The sequence below is a fragment of the Pyxicephalus adspersus genome, chromosome 4 (assembly GCF_032062135.1).
Source record: "Pyxicephalus adspersus chromosome 4, UCB_Pads_2.0, whole genome shotgun sequence".
NCBI classification, from domain to species: domain Eukaryota; kingdom Metazoa; phylum Chordata; class Amphibia; order Anura; family Pyxicephalidae; genus Pyxicephalus; species Pyxicephalus adspersus.
Window position 1 is genome coordinate 125,291,147 of NC_092861.1, and position 21,010 is coordinate 125,312,156.

Below are 21,010 nucleotides of genomic sequence, written 5' to 3' on the forward strand. Positions count from 1 at the left end.
CTTCCCTTTTATGTAAGAGGAAAATCTTAGTTTAGGTCTGCTTTAGGTGTATATAACTATAGTTGGGGAATATTGTAAGCCCCTTTAAGGGACAGTTAGTGACATGACTATGGACTTTATAAAGCACCAAGTTATTAAGTATAGGACAACTGTATTGTTAGTAAAGTATTAATATGAAGTGGACCTACATTGGGGAGATCCACTCTTACTATTCACTATAATGGTGACCATTGCAATTACTCAGACCAGAGAACATTGTAATATTCTGGTAAATGCAGAAACAGGAACAAAAAGTAAAAGAAAGGCACAAGATGCATGTTTTTTTTCTGTAAGACATTCATGTCTAAACATCCTTCTATCACAGCCAGACATTACCTAATTGTACAAGAATCTGCCCTGTCCTTCTATAATAAAGGGACCGTCTGGAGAGTAATTATTTTTCAAATAACAGATCCAATTAGCACTGTTCTGTTAATGCTCTGCTTCACTTGCCTTTTGTCGCTTCGACAGTCACTTCGCCTCGCTTCTGCTGCAATATTAAGATGTAAATTATGGGTACATGATTACGTGTTACAGAGAGTACAGGTGATTGATGCTTTTTGATATTAAAAAATACACAGAACATATTCTATAAATAACATCAATAAGAGAGGAAGAATACTGGATATGAATGTGTATAACTGGAGTAAATTGTCTGAAATTAAAGGATAAGTGCCATAAATCAACCCCACACCTGCCTTAAGTACCCCCCCATTTTACCTCCTACGTTGCATACCTACAGTACCTTTGTGGGGTAAAAGTAAATGTGGGCTGTATAATCAAGATGGATTTGCAGTTTTAACTCTACAAAAGACATTGCAGTATCTGAAGGTGAAATTTACGGTAAATACTTGAGTATAAACCAAGATTTTGTGGCCTTAAAGTGATTGGTTTATATTCTTACCTTGTCACAGCACAAATCATACAGCAGTAATAACTGTACGTGTCTCCGGCACTGGAGTTTAACAGTGGTGTTGTAGAAGCAAGATGGAGGTAAGCATATACTGGGGAAGATGGATTTCTTTTGGACAGTGGGAGGTAAAAATCACACATGCACTTTGTTTTAAAATTGCACTTACCTAGTACCATACCAAATTGTAATATTACCAAATTGAGCCAGGTAGTAAATCTGTGCTCATCTGTTCAGCAACACCTTCACCACTGTATTTTCATGTATGTGCAACCATATTTGCACTACTAAATGCTAGAGCTCAACATACACTTTTCAGTATTTAAACTGCACTGCTAACATTACTAGTGGTAGATTGTTGAGAGTAGAGATTTGTTTTCTAAACAAATGGATTAAATAGCTTTCAGTGGCTGTGTATAGTGTGGATGTGATTGATCACTTCTACATGTTACTATGTTCCACTTGTTTAGCTTTTACCATAAGGAACACAAAGTATATATTGGGTTACCCAGGCCCAAAAAAAAGCATTTAATGGCAAATTTCTGTGTCTGGAATCCTAGCCAGCTAAGCATATTGTTTATCATCCATCAGAGTCTTGGACTATGCTCAAACCTTTGCTTACATTTTTATTCCCCATTCATTATAAGGAATAATATGAATATAAGAATAACAACAAATGCTGGTCTGTCTTTCTAAAGGCTGATATCATTCTTTCTAAACACTCATTGTGCATTTTTCCATGCAAGAAATGAGAGAACAATCACAAGAAGTGGCATAATTGGCCATGAAACAAGTTGATTTTTTTAACTTTTGAGTTTTATCAACTTTTTATCTCTGCAAGAATACTGTCTTCCTCCTATAATGAACCCAAATGCACAATCATGCTAATGCCATCTGTAGAGAAATCTGAGTGAATTAAATACCTGGGGACCTAGGAGGACACATTGGACCTGATTTATTAAAGCTCTCAAAGGCTGGAGAGAATAAACTTTAATCAGTAAAGCTGGGTGATCCAGCAAACTTGAAATGGATTTCCTAAAAGTTGTTTGCTATATGTTAGCAAATGTTTTCAATCCTGGACCAGATCCATTTCAGGTTTGCTGGATCACCCAGCTTTACTGATGAAAGTGTATTCTCTCCAGCCTTGGAATTTTAATACATCAGGCCCATTTTGTTATTGAGAATGTAAACACTCATATGTTGATTATATGATTTATATTGTTTGGTATATTGGTTTTCTTGTAAATTGTATTGTATAAAATAATTATTGTTGTTTAAAGTTATTATTGGTATTGTTGGTGACAATGAAACCCATTTTTGGGAGGCCTGGGATACTTTAGTTATTTATTATAATTGAGAAGAGGCACCCGAAACCAAGGGGTGATTACAGGCACGCAGATATTATTCACAGACTTTTACCATAGGGAACCACTTGTTAGATGTACACTAAGGTATGAAGACATCCACCCATATTATTGAGTTTATGCTTGTTCAGTGAATGGTAATGTTAAGGCTGCAATAAAGACATATTGATAATGGTGAACCTTCAGCCACGTGGAACTAGTTCAGGGAAGACTCTTTACTTGTCATGCATGACTGTACTCCTTTGCACAAAACCCGCTCAATAAAGACAAAAATTAGACAAGTGTGGGGTGAAGGAACTCAACTGGTCAGTTCAGAGACCTGATCTGAACCCTACTGAACATCTTTAGGATGAGGATTTAGTGAGTTGCCCACCTTGGTCTTTATGCCAAAAAAGCAAAGCAATAGTAAAAATCTCTCCTGCTTCATTGAACTTTATTGATTTTTACTATTTTATTCTCTTTTTCCCCTATTTGTAAATGAATGTGTTGAAATAGGTTAGTCTTAATGCCTCAGGTTACACTACATTCCTGCTGTTCTAATCCCTGTACTTTTGATTAGATTGTGTTTTGTATCCCTATTTTCTAAAAAAAAATATTGTCAAAAAAGTAGGTTGGTCTTTGTAATGTGAGATTAAAAGGGAAGGGTGACATTTTGGCATTTCACCTAAGTTGCTATATGAGCTCAGCTCAAAATTGGACCTGACCCAGGTTTTCTTGTCTAACATTGCTTGGTGCTTGATCTCACTGGGTTTGGGAACTAAATTAATGTCCATGGTTTTGGGAAAGGATTTACAATACTAGAAGCCCATATAGAAGGTCTGGTGTCTACAAACCTTTTGCCCTATGCTATATTTAGCTATTGCTGCTTTTTTGACACAAGTGATATTATAGATAAGTGTTTTACAGGTTAATTACCCTTACTAATCCGCAAAGAGATCAATGTTTAATTTACCACTATAGCCATTTCTTATCCTCCAAATGTACTTGTTAATCACATTGTGCTACCATGGTAATGCCATTGTTTAGGTCAGGAAGCTGTCGGTGAATCATAGCTGCACCTATATTTCTAGAAAGATTGGAATGAAGAAACCAGTGACTAGTGCAGATAATTAACAAACGTGTCAAATGTTGGTAATCATTCACATGAAAAAATGGATAAATGTAAAGAACAATAAAGTATGACTAATACTGTAAAAAATGAAATAAATTCTCCTTTACATTTTTTTGAATTGAAAATGGCCACATAATCACACAAATGAATAAAATACACAGCTTTCTTTTATTAGAACATGCTTATGCCAGACAAATGGGGAAAACATTGAATCTCAGTTCCAGTGTGTGAATATGCATATGTAACCGCACATTTTAGCAAGTATTCACACATGTTGGCAACAATTTTAATGGAAAAACACTGGAGCACAATGGAAGCATTGCTTGCCAAGGTGTGGTGGTCTTCCAGCCTTATGGTTACTCAAGCAAAACATAAAATGTCCTGTTTTTTTTTCAAATGAGAAGATTACTCAATGACTCCAATTCCAATGGCTTTGGACCCCTTATATCAATCGTTACTCATCTACAGACTTTAAATGCTCCCCATTAATCCTTTGATGTCCATTAAGCTCATGANATTGTGTGATTTAGGCAATTAGTAACATTCCGGGATTCTCCCTCGAACTCTTAATCTCTTCTGATTTTTGAGGCGCTCATTTGTCGCAGATCAGCCAGGGGGCATTAGGAACTACAGGAGCTGGAGCCGCTGGAGCTCTGGTGCCCCCCTTGCAGTTGCTCCCCTATTTACTGCGGCAGGCATTGATACTTCCACCGGCGCTGTAAATAGGGAAAGTTCCCTGAAGGTGAATCACTCTCCTCCGCAATGCATACGGAGGAGAGGGATTTCACTTCAGGGGGTGTTCCCTGGTGGTGGGCAATCAGGGCAGGTCCGGCCTAGTGTGCTCCCGCCCACCCCATAAATGGCCTAGTGGCCATAAAACTTTGCCGACCCCTGCTCTACTGTATAACCCAGATTGCTTATACTGTAACTCTATTTGACTTATTTTCTTTTAAAAAGGTGCATTTAATTTGGGAAATATACTGGCCATTTGGTCATTTTTTCATAATAATACCATTAGCCACCATCTTGCTCCTCTCACATAGCACAGAGAATGAGAAGCCAGAGTCAGTAAAAGTTCATACGTCAAGGACATGTCTACCATTAAAGATAGTCATGTGTCACTTACTCCTTGGGGTAGCTAGATATGGATTTTCCATCTTTGGCTTTTGATATATCAGTAAAAAGCATTGTTTACTGAAACAGCTGATGGAGCAGATTACGAGCTACAATTAGGTTTACATGATTGGGAGATGGAAAGGTTCGCTTTAATATAGAATGGTGCATTGGCAACTTTCCCTGTACTTTCAGGCAGAATGATATACTTGATAAGATGGGCACAAACACAACTTTGGGTATGATCACAACAGGTAAAGTGTAGAAAAAGTTGTATTCAGTAGCTATGTATTTTAAAGTATACTTGTCATCAAGGGACTATGATGCCAGCCATGCTGAAATGTCAGTGAGCCACTGGCCCACAATTACTATAAAGAGGAATTTGTATGCTTACTTAACACTCATTTGTTGCTTTACATGTTTGTTCCAAGTCTGTGAATCTAAAGTAGTGAAGCCATTTAAAGTCAAGTAGCCAGAATTTTTTTCATGCCAGCTATGGCACATTTAGTTTTTTTCGCATGCCAGATATACTGATACCTGATTCAATATTTCCTATAAATTAGAATAATGGTAAGATTATGAAAGCTTCCTCTGCTGAACTAATTCTAAAAAACAATAATTGCCTGGCCGAGAAGCTGATGTTGATCTTGTGTGGTAATTATTTGAACACTAAAGCTGCCTATTCACACTGGATCAGTGGTTTAGAAGGTAATTAAGGAATTAAAAGCAGGATCGGAACAGCAACTAGGCAAGCTGCATTTTGTAGAACCAGGTTAGAATTCCACCAGAATAAGGACATATATGGCAACCATCTTGTTTTTGAACATGCAATTACCAGGGCTGTCATCTTCATCCTTGCGTCATTAGTCAAAGATTCTCAAAGTAATTAGCTGCTTTCTTAACCTTAAAACTCCATGCAGATAAGATTTTGTTAGTCTAGGGTAGTGTTTGTCAAGCAATGGCAGTTTGTTTCTTTCCACTGACCACCACACTAATATACTGTGAGTATAGTAATTAAAGCTGGGGTTCCCTGAAGACCTGAATGTTATTTCAGGGGTTCCCCCATATTGGAAAGGTCAAGAAACACTGGCCTACAGTTTAGCTATGCATTCACCATCTTACATAAATTCCAATGAACATAATTAATGCACAAAAAAGAAGAAATAGAACTAGGCAGGACACAATCAAAATTTATTTGGAGTCAAATAAAAATGTCGAGAAGTATGTACAAATAAAAAAGAAAAAAAAGATGCTGGACATATAAATACATCATTGTAAGGACATATTAAAAATATTGAATCTGGGAAAACTGTGCATACATTGTAAAGTTACTAACAACAAAAAATCATACTTAAAAATGTCATCATGTGACATGTAAAATGGATGAGCCTTGCATTAGTAAAAGTGCATTGCCATGTCCTGCACAGTTTACTGATAGAAATGAGCATGACAAAGTAAACCTTTCTTTTCAGTGACTGTAAAAAATGGAAATCCAGAACTCAGTAGTCCAAACTTATGTTTCGGTATGACTTTATATATTGCCTAAGTGTGTGTGTGTGTGTGTGTGTAAGGTTGTGCATATAATAATCAATACTACACTCCGTTAGTACTAAATCAGTTTAAAAAAATTGTTTTCCTCAGAATAATGCTGCACTATTTAACTGCTTCTATTTCACAGAATGGGAGAGAACTAAAAGCAAAATTACAATACAGAATTCAATATCTAGGTTGTCATTACTGAGCTTCTAAACATGCTCGTTACCCGATCACCTGTCTTTAATAGAGAGAGCACAATCATACTATTGCTTTGTGGTAAAGCACACATATGTTTGTGGCAATGGCACCCGAGCGCTTCCTGCCAATAAAAGTGTCTTGTGGTGCATTACCAGAAAATGTACATATACCATTTTTGATTTGTTTCGTGCTATAGGCAGCCTATTCCAAAGAATAGGAAGCCTTAATATAACAAGGGTGTGAATATGCCCTATGTTTTTGACCTGGAAGAAGCACAGATCAAGTTAGAATTTATGTTCCATGTCAGCTTGAAAAAATATTAAAATCTAGATTACAGCCTAGCAAATAACTTTTTTAAAAGCAGCAACCCTAACATTTTTCTAACATTTAGCTGAAATCCAGCCTAAAACAAATGCTATCTCAATTTGTACTCTATTTAATGCTTGGTGTCTTGTGTGTATTTCTTTCGGATCTGGGCAGTAATACAGCAGGTAACATCTCCTTTGTGCAGGAGCTCTCTGTCATAAAGACCAGTAACCGCTGTTCCTGGCAATTGGTCTTGAGAATAGAATAGTTTTCTGTAGTATCCTCATATTCTCTCCTTCCTCTATAATATGACAGGAGAAACAAGGAAGATTGTTGTGTGAGCTCAGCCTTATATCTGCACAAACATAATTTAAACTTCCAGGTGATTTTTAGTTGCTTAATTGTGCTACTTAAATTGCTGATGATTATTAAATAGATGGAACAAATTGCTCCCTATAGTGTAAGCTACATAAGTAGCCAGTTGTAAGAAAATAATCTGATTGGATGACACAATGCTCCAATTGTGCATGAATGCTACTAGGCTTGTGTAGATTGCACCATAGAAAACATTTGTTCTATCTGTTCATTTGTTAATTGCAAACCACAGCAACTAACCCTTAGCAATTTCAGTTGTGTTATTGAGATACTAAAAATCAACTGTATCTTTAGGCACATTTGGGAACTGGAATTGCAGCTTCTGTTAAATAGGAACACCAGTTTAAAACTTGACCCTAATGAGAAAAAATAGGCATGTGTAATGTGTAATAAATAGAGAAACAGGACAGCTGTCTCTTTGTTGAAGTGTATTAAGTGCTTCTGACATTAAGGGCCTGGGTCAACAAGGTTTTGTTTCAATTAGGTTCTAAATCAGCAAAGACATGCTGGTCAAATGATAGTCATATGGAGGTCAACTGCTGGTCAAGTTCTAAATAATCTGAAACTGAAGCCAATATTGTTACCACAGGCTCTAAGGAAATCCCACAAAATACTTTGTTTTGGTCTAGTTAAGAAAGTTCAGATAACAACCTAACACTTACATTAATGACAGCCCCCAGATATTGCTGATTGTATGAAAGTTAAAAACTAAAAACATAATGATGTGTTTCAACCATCTAGCCTGAAATCTTTCAAAATGTTTAAACTGTAAAATAAAAAAAATGCTTTGCAACACTGGCTCAGACTATACAGAGCTATTCACAGTGTACATGATCTTCTAGATTTCAAAAGGCTGAATAACCAAACCACAACGATACAATTTGCCTACAATGTCTGGAAATTCATGAAAACGTTGCATATAATAAATATGTGATCAGATTCAAAATTTTAGCAGACTAGAAATGTGCAAAAAAAAAAAAAGAGCTCTATTACATGGAGATCATCTAGAATGACAACTACTCTAGCTTTAGATGAAAAAAAAAAATTGTCCTTCTCTTCCTAAATTAAGGTAATATCTTAAAAGAAAGCACCAGGGATTAAACCATGATGTCAGTAGCTATTACAATTTAAACAGAAAAAAAAAACAAAAAGTGTATGTGTGCAAATGCTGAGGATTGAAAATAATGCAGTTGTATACTTGCTTGTTCTGTACCTTGTAGACTTAACAGAACCAGAAACTCCAGGAACGGTTAGAAAATCTAACAGTCTGGAGAAGAAATACTGAAGTGTGTCAATAGAGAGGTATGCAGAGTACAGGCAGTCTACACATTTGACTTTGGGGCAGAGTTTAGAGGGATCTCATTCAGTTCAGTCCGCAGGCAGAGGTACTCCCCGATTACTGACATTAGGCCAATGCACACAATGTTCAGTAGCCACCACGTTATCGTGCTGGGCAGCTGGGCATTATAAATCCAACATCCAAAGAAATGAAAGAGGTGAACTGTCACAGTAAAGTCTAAGCATTGCTTTCCTCTGCGGATAAAGTACAGCAAGCCCATGGCACATGTTAAAGAGTTCAGAATAAATGCCATCATAGAGACTCTTCCATGTGCTGAAGAAAATCCCAAGCTCTCATAACTAAATATCTGGTCCAGTGAAGGACTGTAGCGAATCAACAAGTCCACAGCGGCAATCCAAAAGCCTAGAGAGGTGTAGTAGATGAACTGCATCAACGCTATCTGGGAGGTGATTAAGATTGGATCCCATATATAGCTGCGAAACTGTCCAGCTCTCATGGTAAAGTTCTTTCAGATATCACACGCAGATGAGCATCCAGGGACAAGGACTGCTGTAGGGGAAAGGATATATGGACATATTAGGACTCTGAATATCCTGAGTATATTAAAACAAAATGAGACAAAAAAAAACAATAATTAAACTAAAACAAAATCTAAAAATTAAATATAATAAATATTATCTAAAATATATGATTTCACCCATTTAATTCACACTATTTGGTAGAAGTGGTTATAGGCTCAGTTTAACATATGAACTCCGAGACCCACATATATGAGTGTCTAAAAAAATAGAGTAACTTGGGAATACCAAGGCTTGAAACAAAAAGAAACAGAAATGTATACCAAAGGTATATGGTGAGATATTGTGCAGCAGTCTGCTGGGTGAGTGCTTGCAGCCAGGCCTCGGTTCCTTTCTTAAAATCCCCTACCCACAATCCGTAACTCAGTGTCTGTGGGATCTACCATAAATAGAAAAGACATGGAGACTCTGTCTGAAATATAAAGGGTCTGGAGCCACATATTTACCTTTGGACAGCTTACAGCAAATATAGCTTGTTGATATTTTTGATTCTTTTATGCCACAGGTATTTAGGTGTATTATGCTCCAACTGACATCAAAGACTCTTGTTATTACTGGCCCATGAAGTAGTTCTAAATGAGGGCCTACAGAGCAGAAAGGAGATACCATTAACTTTAACCTATGTTACGCTGGTTATTTAACCTACACCTAGTGGGGTACTTATAAAGCAGTGAATCTGATATGAACTGAAACACTCCTTTAATCAATTACTGCCATTGAAACACATGGATCTAGAAGATTCTACACCAAGGACAGTTTCAGTGAATGTAAGGTTCACTGCTTTACAAATATATCCACGGAGCACAGCGTGGCTCAGCGGTTAGCACTCTGAATCTCGGCCAGGACACTATCTACATGGAGTTTGCATGTTCTCCCCCTGTTTGCGTGGGTTTCCTCCCACATTCCAAAAACATGCAGTTAGGTTAACTGGCCTCCACCCAAAATTGACCTTAGACTGTGTTAACAATATATGTCCATGGTAGGGATATTAGATTGTGAGCCCCAATGAGGGACTGCTAGTGACATGACTAGGGTCTTTGTACAGTTCTGCGTAATATGTCGGCGCTATATATATATATATACTGTGTAATAATAATAAAAATATCCTTGGCCTACTTAGCAAAATCAACAGTGTGATTTTAAACAATATTGTGAAAAAATGCCTAATGTCTGACAGCATTGTTTGGTTTTAGCTTCAATTATCTTAAAAGTATTTTGCAGGAGGTTAGACAAGTTATGATGCATTCATAAAACTCTCAGCATAAGCAGGTTCTTCAGAAAAAGTTCCAAGGATTTTAAGGGAAGTAAATGGAGGTCAGTCAGTCTGTGCTTCATAATGCAACTATCATTTTGCTAAAATATTTACCCCTCCTTCACAAAAAAATAAATAAATAAAACACTCTTCCTTAGGTTTCTATTCATTAACATTATTTCCAGCCAAAAAGGCCAAGGAAAAATTGTACAGAAATGTAATCTATTCTGTGTATGTGGGATTCATACACAACTGCCACCTCTGCTAAGCAATCAGTGTGACGTCACTTTCTCAGTAACATTTACCGAATACAGCTAGAATACATTCCTAGAATGTTGACTGAACAAAAGAAAAGCAAACGGCAAACTGCTGAAGTCTTTCTGGGCTGTTCTTTCTTGAAAGAAAGTTCACAATGCTAGACTGACAGTTATATACAATGCAGTTAGATTGGCTGATCTCTCTCTAGTCCTTCCCTATTAAAGGCAGAATCGTCTCAATTTCCATAGTGAAATTAAACATTACACATACTAGCTGAATACAGGTGTCAGAAGAATACAATGGTTTAATTTTATTCCATTTGCTACAACTGTCAATACCTGCAGTTTTCTGTTTTACATAGAAACTCACCTGTCTTGAAGTTTATCTTCCAAACATATCTGTATAACATGTAACATACCTTTAGAGAAAAAAAACAAAGAATGTACTTGGTTATCTAGACCATACACAATAAAAACAAATTGTTGCTGTGTATAAAGATATAACTACCAATGTTACAACAATGAATACAAAAACAAACCACATACAGGCACAGAGCAAATACGCTGTGGGAGCACAATGTTATATAAAATAATAACTTACATTACAGTTTAGCACATTGATTTCTATAAATGCATATACCACTAGTTCTGATTAACAATAGCCCTAAATATAGCTTCTAAAACTATTTGTACCTTCCGAGTGTACAAAACAAATTGAGATAAGCTTGTGCAGCTTAATAGATACATACACTTCCAAATAAACAGTGAGATCATCATAGTATGAGAGGATACTATAGCACGGTTTCCTCTATAGTGCAGCTGTAAATATTGTGTTCCATTAGACATAACATAAGGAAGGCATCAGTACCTGTTGATAATATGTAACCTCTGTTACTGACATCCACATCACTACATAGGTCGGTGATAAGATGAAAGCAATGGCATCAGTAGAAGCAAAGCTAGTGTGTTTACTATTTTCTGTATTGTAAAGATAAAATGAGTGATAGAGGATCTGAACACACAATCAGGTGGTCTAAGTTACATCTAGGAACACAGACATTCCTCCATTGTAGGCAGAATGTGCAGGGTATATATGGAGCAAACATCACACCTTCCAGGGACTTATGCCTAAAGCGGACCAAATCTCAGAATATTTGCTTTACATAAGGGTGGGGTAGACAACCCTTTTATTTAAAGTAAAAATTTGGTTGTGTTTTTTTCTATTTTTTTTTTTTGTGCAACAACCCAGGAGGCTCTTGGCTGCCCCTTTCATTATTAGGGAAAAAAATCACTGATCTCACGCATGCGTAGTGAGATTGGTAAGTTTTTTCCCAATCTACGTCACTTGATCTCGTCCCTGCGCAGTGCAAATTCAGGTGACATAGGAAGAACACAGGAAATGAGAGGAGAAGATGTTGGCACCTGGCGCTCTCTCTGTGCCGGGCTGAAGACGGATACCAGGATGATGGGGGACCCGACCGACTGATCTGGATGATTAAAAGTTAGGTGTGATTTTCTTTTGTTTTGGGTTTACTTCTAGTTTAAAGCAGAATAAAGGTCCACTTTTAAAAAAAGGTTGGATCAGGAGGGACACTACTGCAGAAAGTGACAGGGGATGTCCCTTCTGCAATAATCCTTCCTACCTGCCTGATTGCAGGACGGCAATGCCATCTTCCCCTTTCTGTGGGTGTTATGTCACCCTGGCACAGCCAATGAGGATGGCCAAAGACCCTGCAAAAATCACTATATCAGATGGGTGGGCACTGAGGAAATCCCCCACCCCTCTCCCCCATTATTTTGTATTTTCTCCCTTGACATCGTCCTGTGACCAGGTGAAAAATTTCTGTTTTTTTTTTCCTTTTTCACCCAATATATACATAGTACTAAAATATATGTTATAGCAATAAGGTAACGAATATACTGCGTATTTACTTACTATGGGTCTAACATACTTATAGGAGATAGGAATATATATAAAGCACCTAAGATACCTCCAATCTAATACCGCCTACTGACCCCATGATACTATACATCCTGGAGAATGTAAGTCATCTTTTTATATTACTAACTTTTTAGATGCATAAACTGCTGATACTTTGCAAGATACCCCATACATATGCAGTGCTCCAACCAGAAATTGTTTTTGAGCCAGGTGGGAAGAAAGCTGGATGGTTTCTAAAAAAGTGCCCGATGGTACGCCTGGCTAAACGGGTCTGGGGAGAACACTGCATATGGGTTTGAAATATTATGTTTTTGAATATGAATGAATGATAGTATTCTGGCTAATACTAAGAATGTTAAACTATGATATGCCCCCTTTTCGTTACTTTGTAAGTTGAGAATGCTACAAAAAATACTGTAATATTAGTCTAATAATCTCTTATATTTCATGAATGTACCTAGATTGCATGTAGTAAAGTGCGCAGTCAACCCTGAAGAAGCCCAATGAGGACGAAATGTCTCGGGTGCTAAAAGACTGTGAGCGTTTAAACTATCAATCATCTCTTTTTACTCTTGCATCGGCTAATAGCCGCTACGTGTATCTCAGACAACAATCTATATCTATGCAGTAGGTAATGAATGTCTAACAAAGGTACCATTGTTCAATGTTTTGGACTGGAATTACCAAGGTCCCAAACAAAATACTATGCCTATCATTGTTACTGTGTGATGCTATTTGCTCAATATATCCAATATTGCAAAAAAAAAAAAAAAAAAAAAAACCCTTTCTGTCTCCCCCTTTTTGGCCAAAGATTATATCTAGGAAGAAAAGAAGTTAGAGGTTGGGGTGCCCTACAACGGAATGAGGACAGGTGAGTATTTTAGGGGTTTAGTTTCATTTGATATTCCCAAGTTCCACTATCCCTGCTGGAATTCTTTCATTAGTTTTATAGTGAATGCAATGGGTAGGACCAGAAAACCCAACTTTCCCAGGTGGGCATGGACAGAACACAGTGTCACAGATAGGAGATCGCTAGCAATTTTTCCTTTAGCCCAAAGTAGATTTAACTAAATGAATGCAAGAAAACAATATTTTACTTGGCTTTACGGTATTCCCAATATGTACCAGTCTCTTCCTTATGATCTCAGTTGCACTAAATATGCAAACCAATTCTGTTCCTATTAGTTGCCTCACATCATACCAAGTTTTACCATGCATTGTAAATCTGGTCACATTGGGGTCATTAGTTCCAGCTAAATCTGTAAAACAGGGAACTTTTGCTGGATCCTAAAAATATCAGGACCACAATTACATCTAAACCTGACTATAAAGCAAACTTTAACATGGCAGCAATATTGTAGATTTTGAAAATGTGCCAAAAAATAACTCAGGCCAGAGTTTGCAGATAAAAATGGCTGGACTCTGAACTGTGGTCTCTGTACAGACACTGCATAGCCTTCTTATCACTACAAAAATCAGAGAATGTGAGTGAGCGCCTTAAGGTTTTTTTGTTGCGAATGGGGAGCTTTGACCACACAATGATATTGAAAATTATGTTTTTAAACTCCCTGACTTTATCATAAAACGTTCTGAAGCTGCAATTGGGCTTGAAAGGGAGGAAGTATTACAAAGCTACAAATGCAGATTTCTTTTTAAAAGGAACTTGTCACAACAGATGACAAATTACCTCCATTTGTTTATACAGGTAGTCCCTGGGTTACATACAGGATAGAGATTGTAGGTTTGTTCCTAAGTTAAATTTGTATGTAAGTCGGAAGAGGTACATTATTTTAATAAATACAATTAGAACAGATGTTTGTCTCAACATATTATTACTGTATAAAATCCTCACTGTGAGCTAATCACAAACACAGCAAAAAAAAAAAAAAACTTTATGGAGCCTAGACATTCATTAACTTCTGGAGCAAGCTGTGCTTTGATACGCAAAAAGTTTGTCTTGGTCATTAAAGAGTTACAAGAGGCTGCAGAAAAGCTCAGTCTCAGCTGTGTTTAGCAAAAGATTTCTTCTGCAAGTCATGCAAACTCCCCCTTCCCCCTATCTAGCCCCTGTCCTGCAGAGGGAAGCCCTGTTTGTATCTAGGAGTCCTCTGTATGTCAGATGTCCTTAACATGAGGACTACCTGTATTTATTCTGTGACTGCCATGCCAATGTTTTTTATGTCAATGCTGTGTAGGTCTGTAAATCAGACGTATTGTTATATTGTATTGTGACATTTTCCTGACATTGGGTCTCTGGTTTACAATCTCAGACTCCATGCTCCCAAGTCGGACAGCCCGGTAATTTGTATTTCCTAACCAAGGCCAGCAATGGCAGCTCCCATACTTTCCCTGTGTCTGAGCCTCATGAATTCTGTTTGGGCAGCCTGTGGGACAATCGGTCTGATGGGAACCGAATTCTTCTTGTGATCCCAATAAAACATGGACACCTGGCTCACCAATATTAGGCAGAGGAATAGGAAAATAAAAAGCTGGATAGGAATTAGAGCTCCTTATATATGAGTAAAGGATTTATTGTTCAGATTATTTCAATTGCCCCTCAATAATATTATTATCATTCCTCTAATAATGATAACAATGATCTCTAAATCACTACACCAGCTTGCTGATATGTGGAATAAATCTTTCTGGGGTTACAGGCAGCCATCACATCTCAGCCCCTTCCTCCATAAACCTGTCATGGTCACTGGCTGCGTTTGGACCTGTGGAGCTCCACAGGTGGGAGAAGCCAGGCAGCGGCCACCTGCTCCCCATCGTGCTCCGTCCACTACTCACCGCATTATCGCTGTGTCCACCCCGAACCCCACTGTCACCATAAGCAATAGGAGTCTCCACCGAGCACAGACATCATACGGGCCCTGTCATTGCGTCATTTCCGGTATACATCTTTGCCACGGGGAAGACATTCCGGATATTACGTCATCCCGGTAACCAAACAATCAAAGTTACTCCTGTGAGTTTATAACAATAGAATACGTCTATATTTTCGATCCACAATGTTGAAGGATGTATACGCAAGACACAAAGGCCTGAAATTTTTACCATTTAACAAACTAGGTGTAAAGTGTCCAGGTACGCGGAAATGACGTCACCCACTGACATCATGTGACCTAAAGCCTGGCAAGTGTTCCTGACAGCTGCCCCTCTTCCGCCCTCTGCTTCTCTACTTCCGCCTTTGCCTGCGCAGCGCTTTCTCCTTCCAGCTCGCACGGCCGGCCGCGGTGGATGCAGGGAAGGCGGATCCGGGAGAAGGAGGGGGAGGAGGTTGTGTGTTGTGGACGCTTCCCTCAGTTTAGGGTTACCTGCGGGGTTAGGAAGTGGAATTCCCCGCACTGACCGGAGGTTTGGAGACACCTGAGGGAGCGTCATGAGCGGCACCCCTGAGCTGTGCGGCCCGGGAGAAGGGGAACAGGTGAGGGAACAGGCCGGCGTATGTGTGTGTCTGCTTATTCATCACATCTGGGGTTTATGATGGAGCAGGGAAACCTTCTGGCCTTCAGCCGAGGAGGAACAACAAGTCCCAGCAGAGCAGAAATGTCACCTGCACCTTGCTAACCCAGCAAGCCAGCTGTCACTGAGCTGCAGCTAAGAGCTGAGTGTCCCCCTACACAATGCCTGGCTGCAGCTGGTGACACAGGTGAGAGGTTCCCATCCAGAAAAGAATGGATCCTGCTCTGACGTGCTGCTGCTAAAACAACAATCCAGCAGATCAGAGCCAGGTCACCACCTTGATCTTAGTGTAAATGGATCTGTCAGGATAGAACTATAGAAGCTACAGCCGAATGATTACTAAAGCTTCCTGCAGTCATCATTACCCTTCCTTCATTACTCCCTGACCAGGAACAATCCCCTGCTGTTCCTGAAACTTGATCCTGATGTGCATGGAGATGCTTTTAGATTGTAAGCTCTTCGGGGCAGAGTCCTCTCCTCCTCCTGTGTCACTGTCTGTATTTGTATGCCATTTGAAACCCCTATTTATTGTACAGAGCTGCATAAAATGCTGGCGCTATATAAATCCTGCTTAATAGTAAAAAATGTATAATAATAGAGCAAAGGATCAGTATGACAGCCCTGCAGCTTGCATCGGAAACAGATCAGAAGAATTCAAACAGAAAGGCAGCTTAGATAGTTGTTCTTGCAAGACACAATAACACTATGGGCTCTATTTATAAAGCAGGGAATCAGACATTACCTCGTGGGAGTCTTCCAGGTCCATGTGGCAGTAATTGATTCCCACCAGGGAATGTTTTCTGGAATGTCAGATTCCCCGTTTGATAAATAGAGCTTTGGAAAAAATTAGTCTATCGATCTGGTTGTGAATTCTTACGTCCCAGCTTAGCAGCTGTCATTGCATGCTGAGTCTTTTAGTTCCTCTACAGCTGCAGTTCTACGGATTGTCAGTACTATAGCTATTATTAATACTGTCAGTGACACAGCCAGTTACACTTCCTCTTCTAAAGAACATCACATTTGCAAGCCTTTTTCATTAAACTGAATTTTGATTAGGAATTTTCATAAACAATAACAGAAAAAAAAACAGAGAAAGGACAAGATATAAACAGTGTACAGTATTGCAACCCTTGTCTTTTTTCCTACTGTTGTGTTGTTATTACATTTATTCCAATCATGGAACAGATCTGTCCGAGCTTGGAAATCCTTTGATGACATCAAGCCATTAGAATTCCTTTGTTTATCAGCATTAATGAGCAGACGAGAGTACAATATTCAATTGGCGATGAAAAAAGGAGAAATGTATTTATTCATAATGTATGGTTCTGTATAAGAGCGTGACAAGCAGATGATGGACTACAAGTCTGTACAAGGTTTGTAGTTCATCAGCTGATGGCTCTTTCATGTATCACAAGGCAAGGTATGTTGTACACATTGGGCTGATTTATTATAGTTCTCCAAACCTGGAGAAGATAGACTATCATGCCAGAACCTGGGTGATCCAGCAAACCTGGAATGGATTTCATAAAAAATCATTTATTCATACTAAATGTTTTCAATCCTGGTCAAGACCCATTTTAAGTTTACTGGATCACCCAGGTTCTCCAAAGATAGTTTTAGAGAACTAAAGTCTTAAAGAACTTTAATAAATCAGGCCCAAAGTATATTTTCAGCTATTTGTATCACTGCCATCCTTTTTTGTCCTTCTAGTGCTGCTCATGACTTCTCAGATTTCTTCTAGGTTTCTGGTGTTTGCAGGTAAAGCCGTCTATGCACAATTTTCAGTGATGCAGCCAGTATAATCATCACAAGTAAATATGTAGTGCTCATGGTGTGACTGATATTGAGTGTGGCTTAGTACAGTGGTCGCCAACCTTTTTAGACCCAGGGATCACTAAATTTACCGGTTCTGGACTGCACATGTCCGAGAGCCGGGTATCACTCAAAGGGACACAACCCTTCCATTGCCCTGAGCCTGCGATCCATACAGGGGACATGGTCTGCTGCTCTGGCAGGTGCGCCCCCTTCAGCAGGATCCTTCAGCCAAAGCAAAATTTTCTCCCGGACAACCGGTTGGCTACTGCTGGCTTAGAAGACAAGGTAGTGATGTCCCATCATTACTTAATCATTGTTTTATTGCAGAAGTTGGGGTAAGGGGAGAGCTGTTGCATTATCTAGTCCTAGGCCTTTAGGTAGATTTCCTTGTGACCATAGGGTTCTGTCAATCTAGAGTAAGTCACAAATGAGATATTAGTTTCATAACTCAAATCTTTATATAATGTAAATAATATCCGTGGATATGCTTACCTGTTCATGGTTGTGGTGCAATCCTTGCAAAGGAGCCCTTGGGGAAGTTGTCCTGTGCAGGTATGAAATGAGTTTTGTCCAAGAACCCAGCAGTTGTGCCGGCATAAAGCTACGTACACACGTCCAACGGTTCTCGCCCGATAATCGTCTCAGGCCAATATCGGGCGGGAATCTGGCGTGTGTACAGTGCAAGATGTCCATCGTCCGAACGTCCGTCCTGATGGATCCACGGATGATGGAAGACTAACGATCCTAATGCAAGGGAAGGGGGAAAGCGCGCAGTAGGGTCCCGCTCCGTCGTTCTCCCCCTCCCCTCTGCATAGAGCAGAATGATGCTGTATGTACAACACTTGTTCATGCATCGTGAAAGATGCTTTCCAACGACTCATATTGCATGTGTGTATTCGGCTTAAGGGGGCTTGAAGGTGGAAAGAGAGATCTGCATCTGGCTGGGTCTGATTAGATGATTAAAAAATAAAAATACTTTAAGCTAAGAACAGTGATGCAGCCTGTTTCTTTATTGTGCTGAGCTGTTTACAAACACACAACAAGTGCATCATAACTTGACCTTGTAGGTGGAGAAAAAATATAATTTGTGTGCCTAATTTTCATTTTTGCTGCATTGTTCAACACACTACTAGTTAATAATCTCTGAGAGGTTAAGTCAAAATGGGTAATGAGATGTGATAAAATAACAGAAAGTTTCTCAATGATAAAAGTGTTTAGAGCAGTTGTCCAAAAATAGCAGAAACGGTAATAGAGGCATATGTCTTTCTGATTTGTATATAAACATTTACAGTGTTCCTCCCAGAAACTTTCTAGCCTGGTTGGATAAAACACTAGCAAAGCGGCTGTGTGGGGGAGCGTTGTTGGCGTTTACTATAATAATGTTACTATGGGGGTGGACAAAGTAAGAGAGAAAATTCAGTTAAAGGCAACTAGATAAATATACGGTAAATAAGAAAAATGAAACCAGAGTGCAATGTTCTAAATGAGAAGGGTGCATGTGTAAATCTGTCATGATTTTGACACTCTTGGTTATATGATTACATTATGTCATATCTCATATATGCTGTGGTTGCCTCACTTCCCTTTTTTCCTCTATAGCACTTCGCCCACACTAGTGTTGCTTAGACTGAAGAAAGTGTGAGGCTCGTACCCCAGCCTATGGTTGCCTTTTTTTTTTTTTGGTGACTGTCAGAAGCCATGTATTGATGCTTTCCATCATGAGAGCTAGGTAATACCAGTGCAGACCTAAAAGGAAGATGTGCAGACCTAAAAGGAAGATTCACACACCCGCCAGAAGCCTGGGTTAAAGTGTATACTACCATGGTGAGGTCAGTCAGTATGCACACTTTCCTCTAGGGGTGCTGTTTTCCAGCAGTGTGAGGTTTATTACTCCCACTCCATCCTTGTCACTGCTACTCCTTCTCCTGTTCCTTTCATGTCATGTGGGCTTTCCACTTTTGTCCTTTCAGCAGGCACAGATGTAATGCCTGCACATGTGCACTAAAGAATCACTATCTTGGCTTTATTTCTCGCATTACTAGCAGCTTTTTTATTTTCTTTTATAAAGCAGAGGAGACTATTTTTCTTGTTGGCAAATTCTAACTTTTCAAGTTTAATTCCACCTTCATCTTGTCTTAGTATTTAGGAGGAGCGTCTGGCATAAAAAAATGAATAACAGTGCATTTTGATTCAGTTTGTGCATATGTTAGACCCTTTTTTAAATAAGTCATAATGAGTACAGGTAGTCCCCGGGTTACATACCAGATAGGGACTCTAGGTTTGTTTTTAAGTTGAATTTGTATGTAAGTCGGAACAGGTACATTATTTTAATAAATGCCTCTCAGTAGACCGGGTTCTACATCTTAGTAAATCTGAGACCCTGTAACATCTGTCTCTGATTACTTCCTTTATATATGTAACATTCACCACTCCGTAGAGGCTTAACTAATGGCCATTGTGCAATATTTGGTGATCATACCCTCATGTGTTGCAGGGGACAGGAAAGTCATTACAAAAATGTGACACGTCCCTTAGACATTACTTCTGTTCTTTGAGTAACCACAAAGAATTAACTAACAATAATAATCAATATTCTTTAGTCTAAGGCTATGTACACATCAGATGATTCTTGTCTCGGGCGAGAATATAACGTGTGTACATCGGCCGTCCGACGTCATTCATGGATCCATCCTGGTGGATCCACGAGTGACGAACGACTGCAATGCAAGTGATGGTGAGAAAATTCAGCGGGTGCTACTCGCTCATTCACCCCTCTTCCCTCTATCTGTATGTACAGCGCTCATTCATGCATCTTTCAATCTTTTGTAGTCGTATAAACGTAGCCTAAGAGGCTGATTTATAATGGAAGGATATGGTACTACTATAGCCATACCATTGCTTGTCAAAAAAAAAAAACCTTCAAACATTAAAAAAAAAACACAACAGTATGCTATACAGGGGTGCCCTGTATTTTATTTTCTTTGTGATTTCTATGTAGGCACAGGTCTATTTACCTTAAAGGACGTAAGGAAAATAAAAAACAACAGTGGGAGAAAACAGTTGTATCATCGTTATTTTCTTCAGTTTGTGCAGGTAACACTTTTTAGTACACCATAGGGTTCTCACCGTGTCCTTCATTCTATATTATGAAAGGTAAAATGCAGGGGCAATGTGATATGACCTTGTAATGTCCTGCAGAACATGCCATGTCTTTAAAAGTCTGTCGATTGTATTAAGAGTGCACAGCAGCAGTGTCAGGCTTCACCAAGCTTCAGGTTCAAACCTAGTACAGGTTACCTAGATGGTGATAACCATTGTTTGAGTATCAGCTATGCTCCTTGGTGCACAGAAACTTTCCAATGTGGGAAAAAATTAACCTATTTTTTTTTTTTTCCATTTTCAGTTTCCAATTTGTGGAAAAAGGGGCGAAAAGGGGCTGATGATGT

At 38.9% G+C, this 21,010-nt stretch overlaps 2 protein-coding genes across 4 annotated transcripts in view; one reads left to right on the forward strand and one right to left on the reverse strand.

The window, feature by feature from the left end:
- Positions 1–5,707: 5,707 nt before the first annotated feature.
- SYS1 (SYS1 golgi trafficking protein) lies at positions 5,708–15,221 on the reverse strand. 2 transcript variants are annotated; one of them, XM_072409560.1, is made up of 4 exons: positions 15,075–15,221; positions 10,710–10,758; positions 9,277–9,414; positions 5,708–8,801 (listed from the first exon to the last, which is right to left on the reverse strand). In XM_072409560.1, exon 4 carries the CDS (start codon positions 8,746–8,748, stop codon positions 8,275–8,277), a length of 474 nt encoding a protein of 157 aa, XP_072265661.1. In that variant the 5' UTR covers positions 8,749–8,801; positions 9,277–9,414; positions 10,710–10,758; positions 15,075–15,221; the 3' UTR covers positions 5,708–8,274. The 2 variants fall into 2 exon arrangements, with proteins under 2 accessions (XP_072265661.1, XP_072265660.1); XM_072409559.1 differs by lacking the exon at positions 9,277–9,414.
- A 244-nt stretch (positions 15,222–15,465) lies between these two features.
- Positions 15,466–21,010, forward strand: part of AFTPH (aftiphilin) — a 50,378-nt gene continuing 44,833 nt past the window's right edge. The window contains exon 1 of one of the 2 annotated variants that reach the window (XM_072409562.1): positions 15,466–15,711. The gene's annotated coding sequence lies outside the window, so the exon portion shown is untranslated. The remainder of the gene's footprint in view (positions 15,712–21,010) is intronic. The other variant, XM_072409561.1, reaches the window with a different exon arrangement.

Excerpts from the sequence above, each read along its gene's own strand:
- SYS1 (XM_072409559.1), bottom strand. The coding sequence starts at position 8,748 with ATGAGAGCTGGACAGTTTCGCAGCTATATATGGGATCCAATCTTAATC.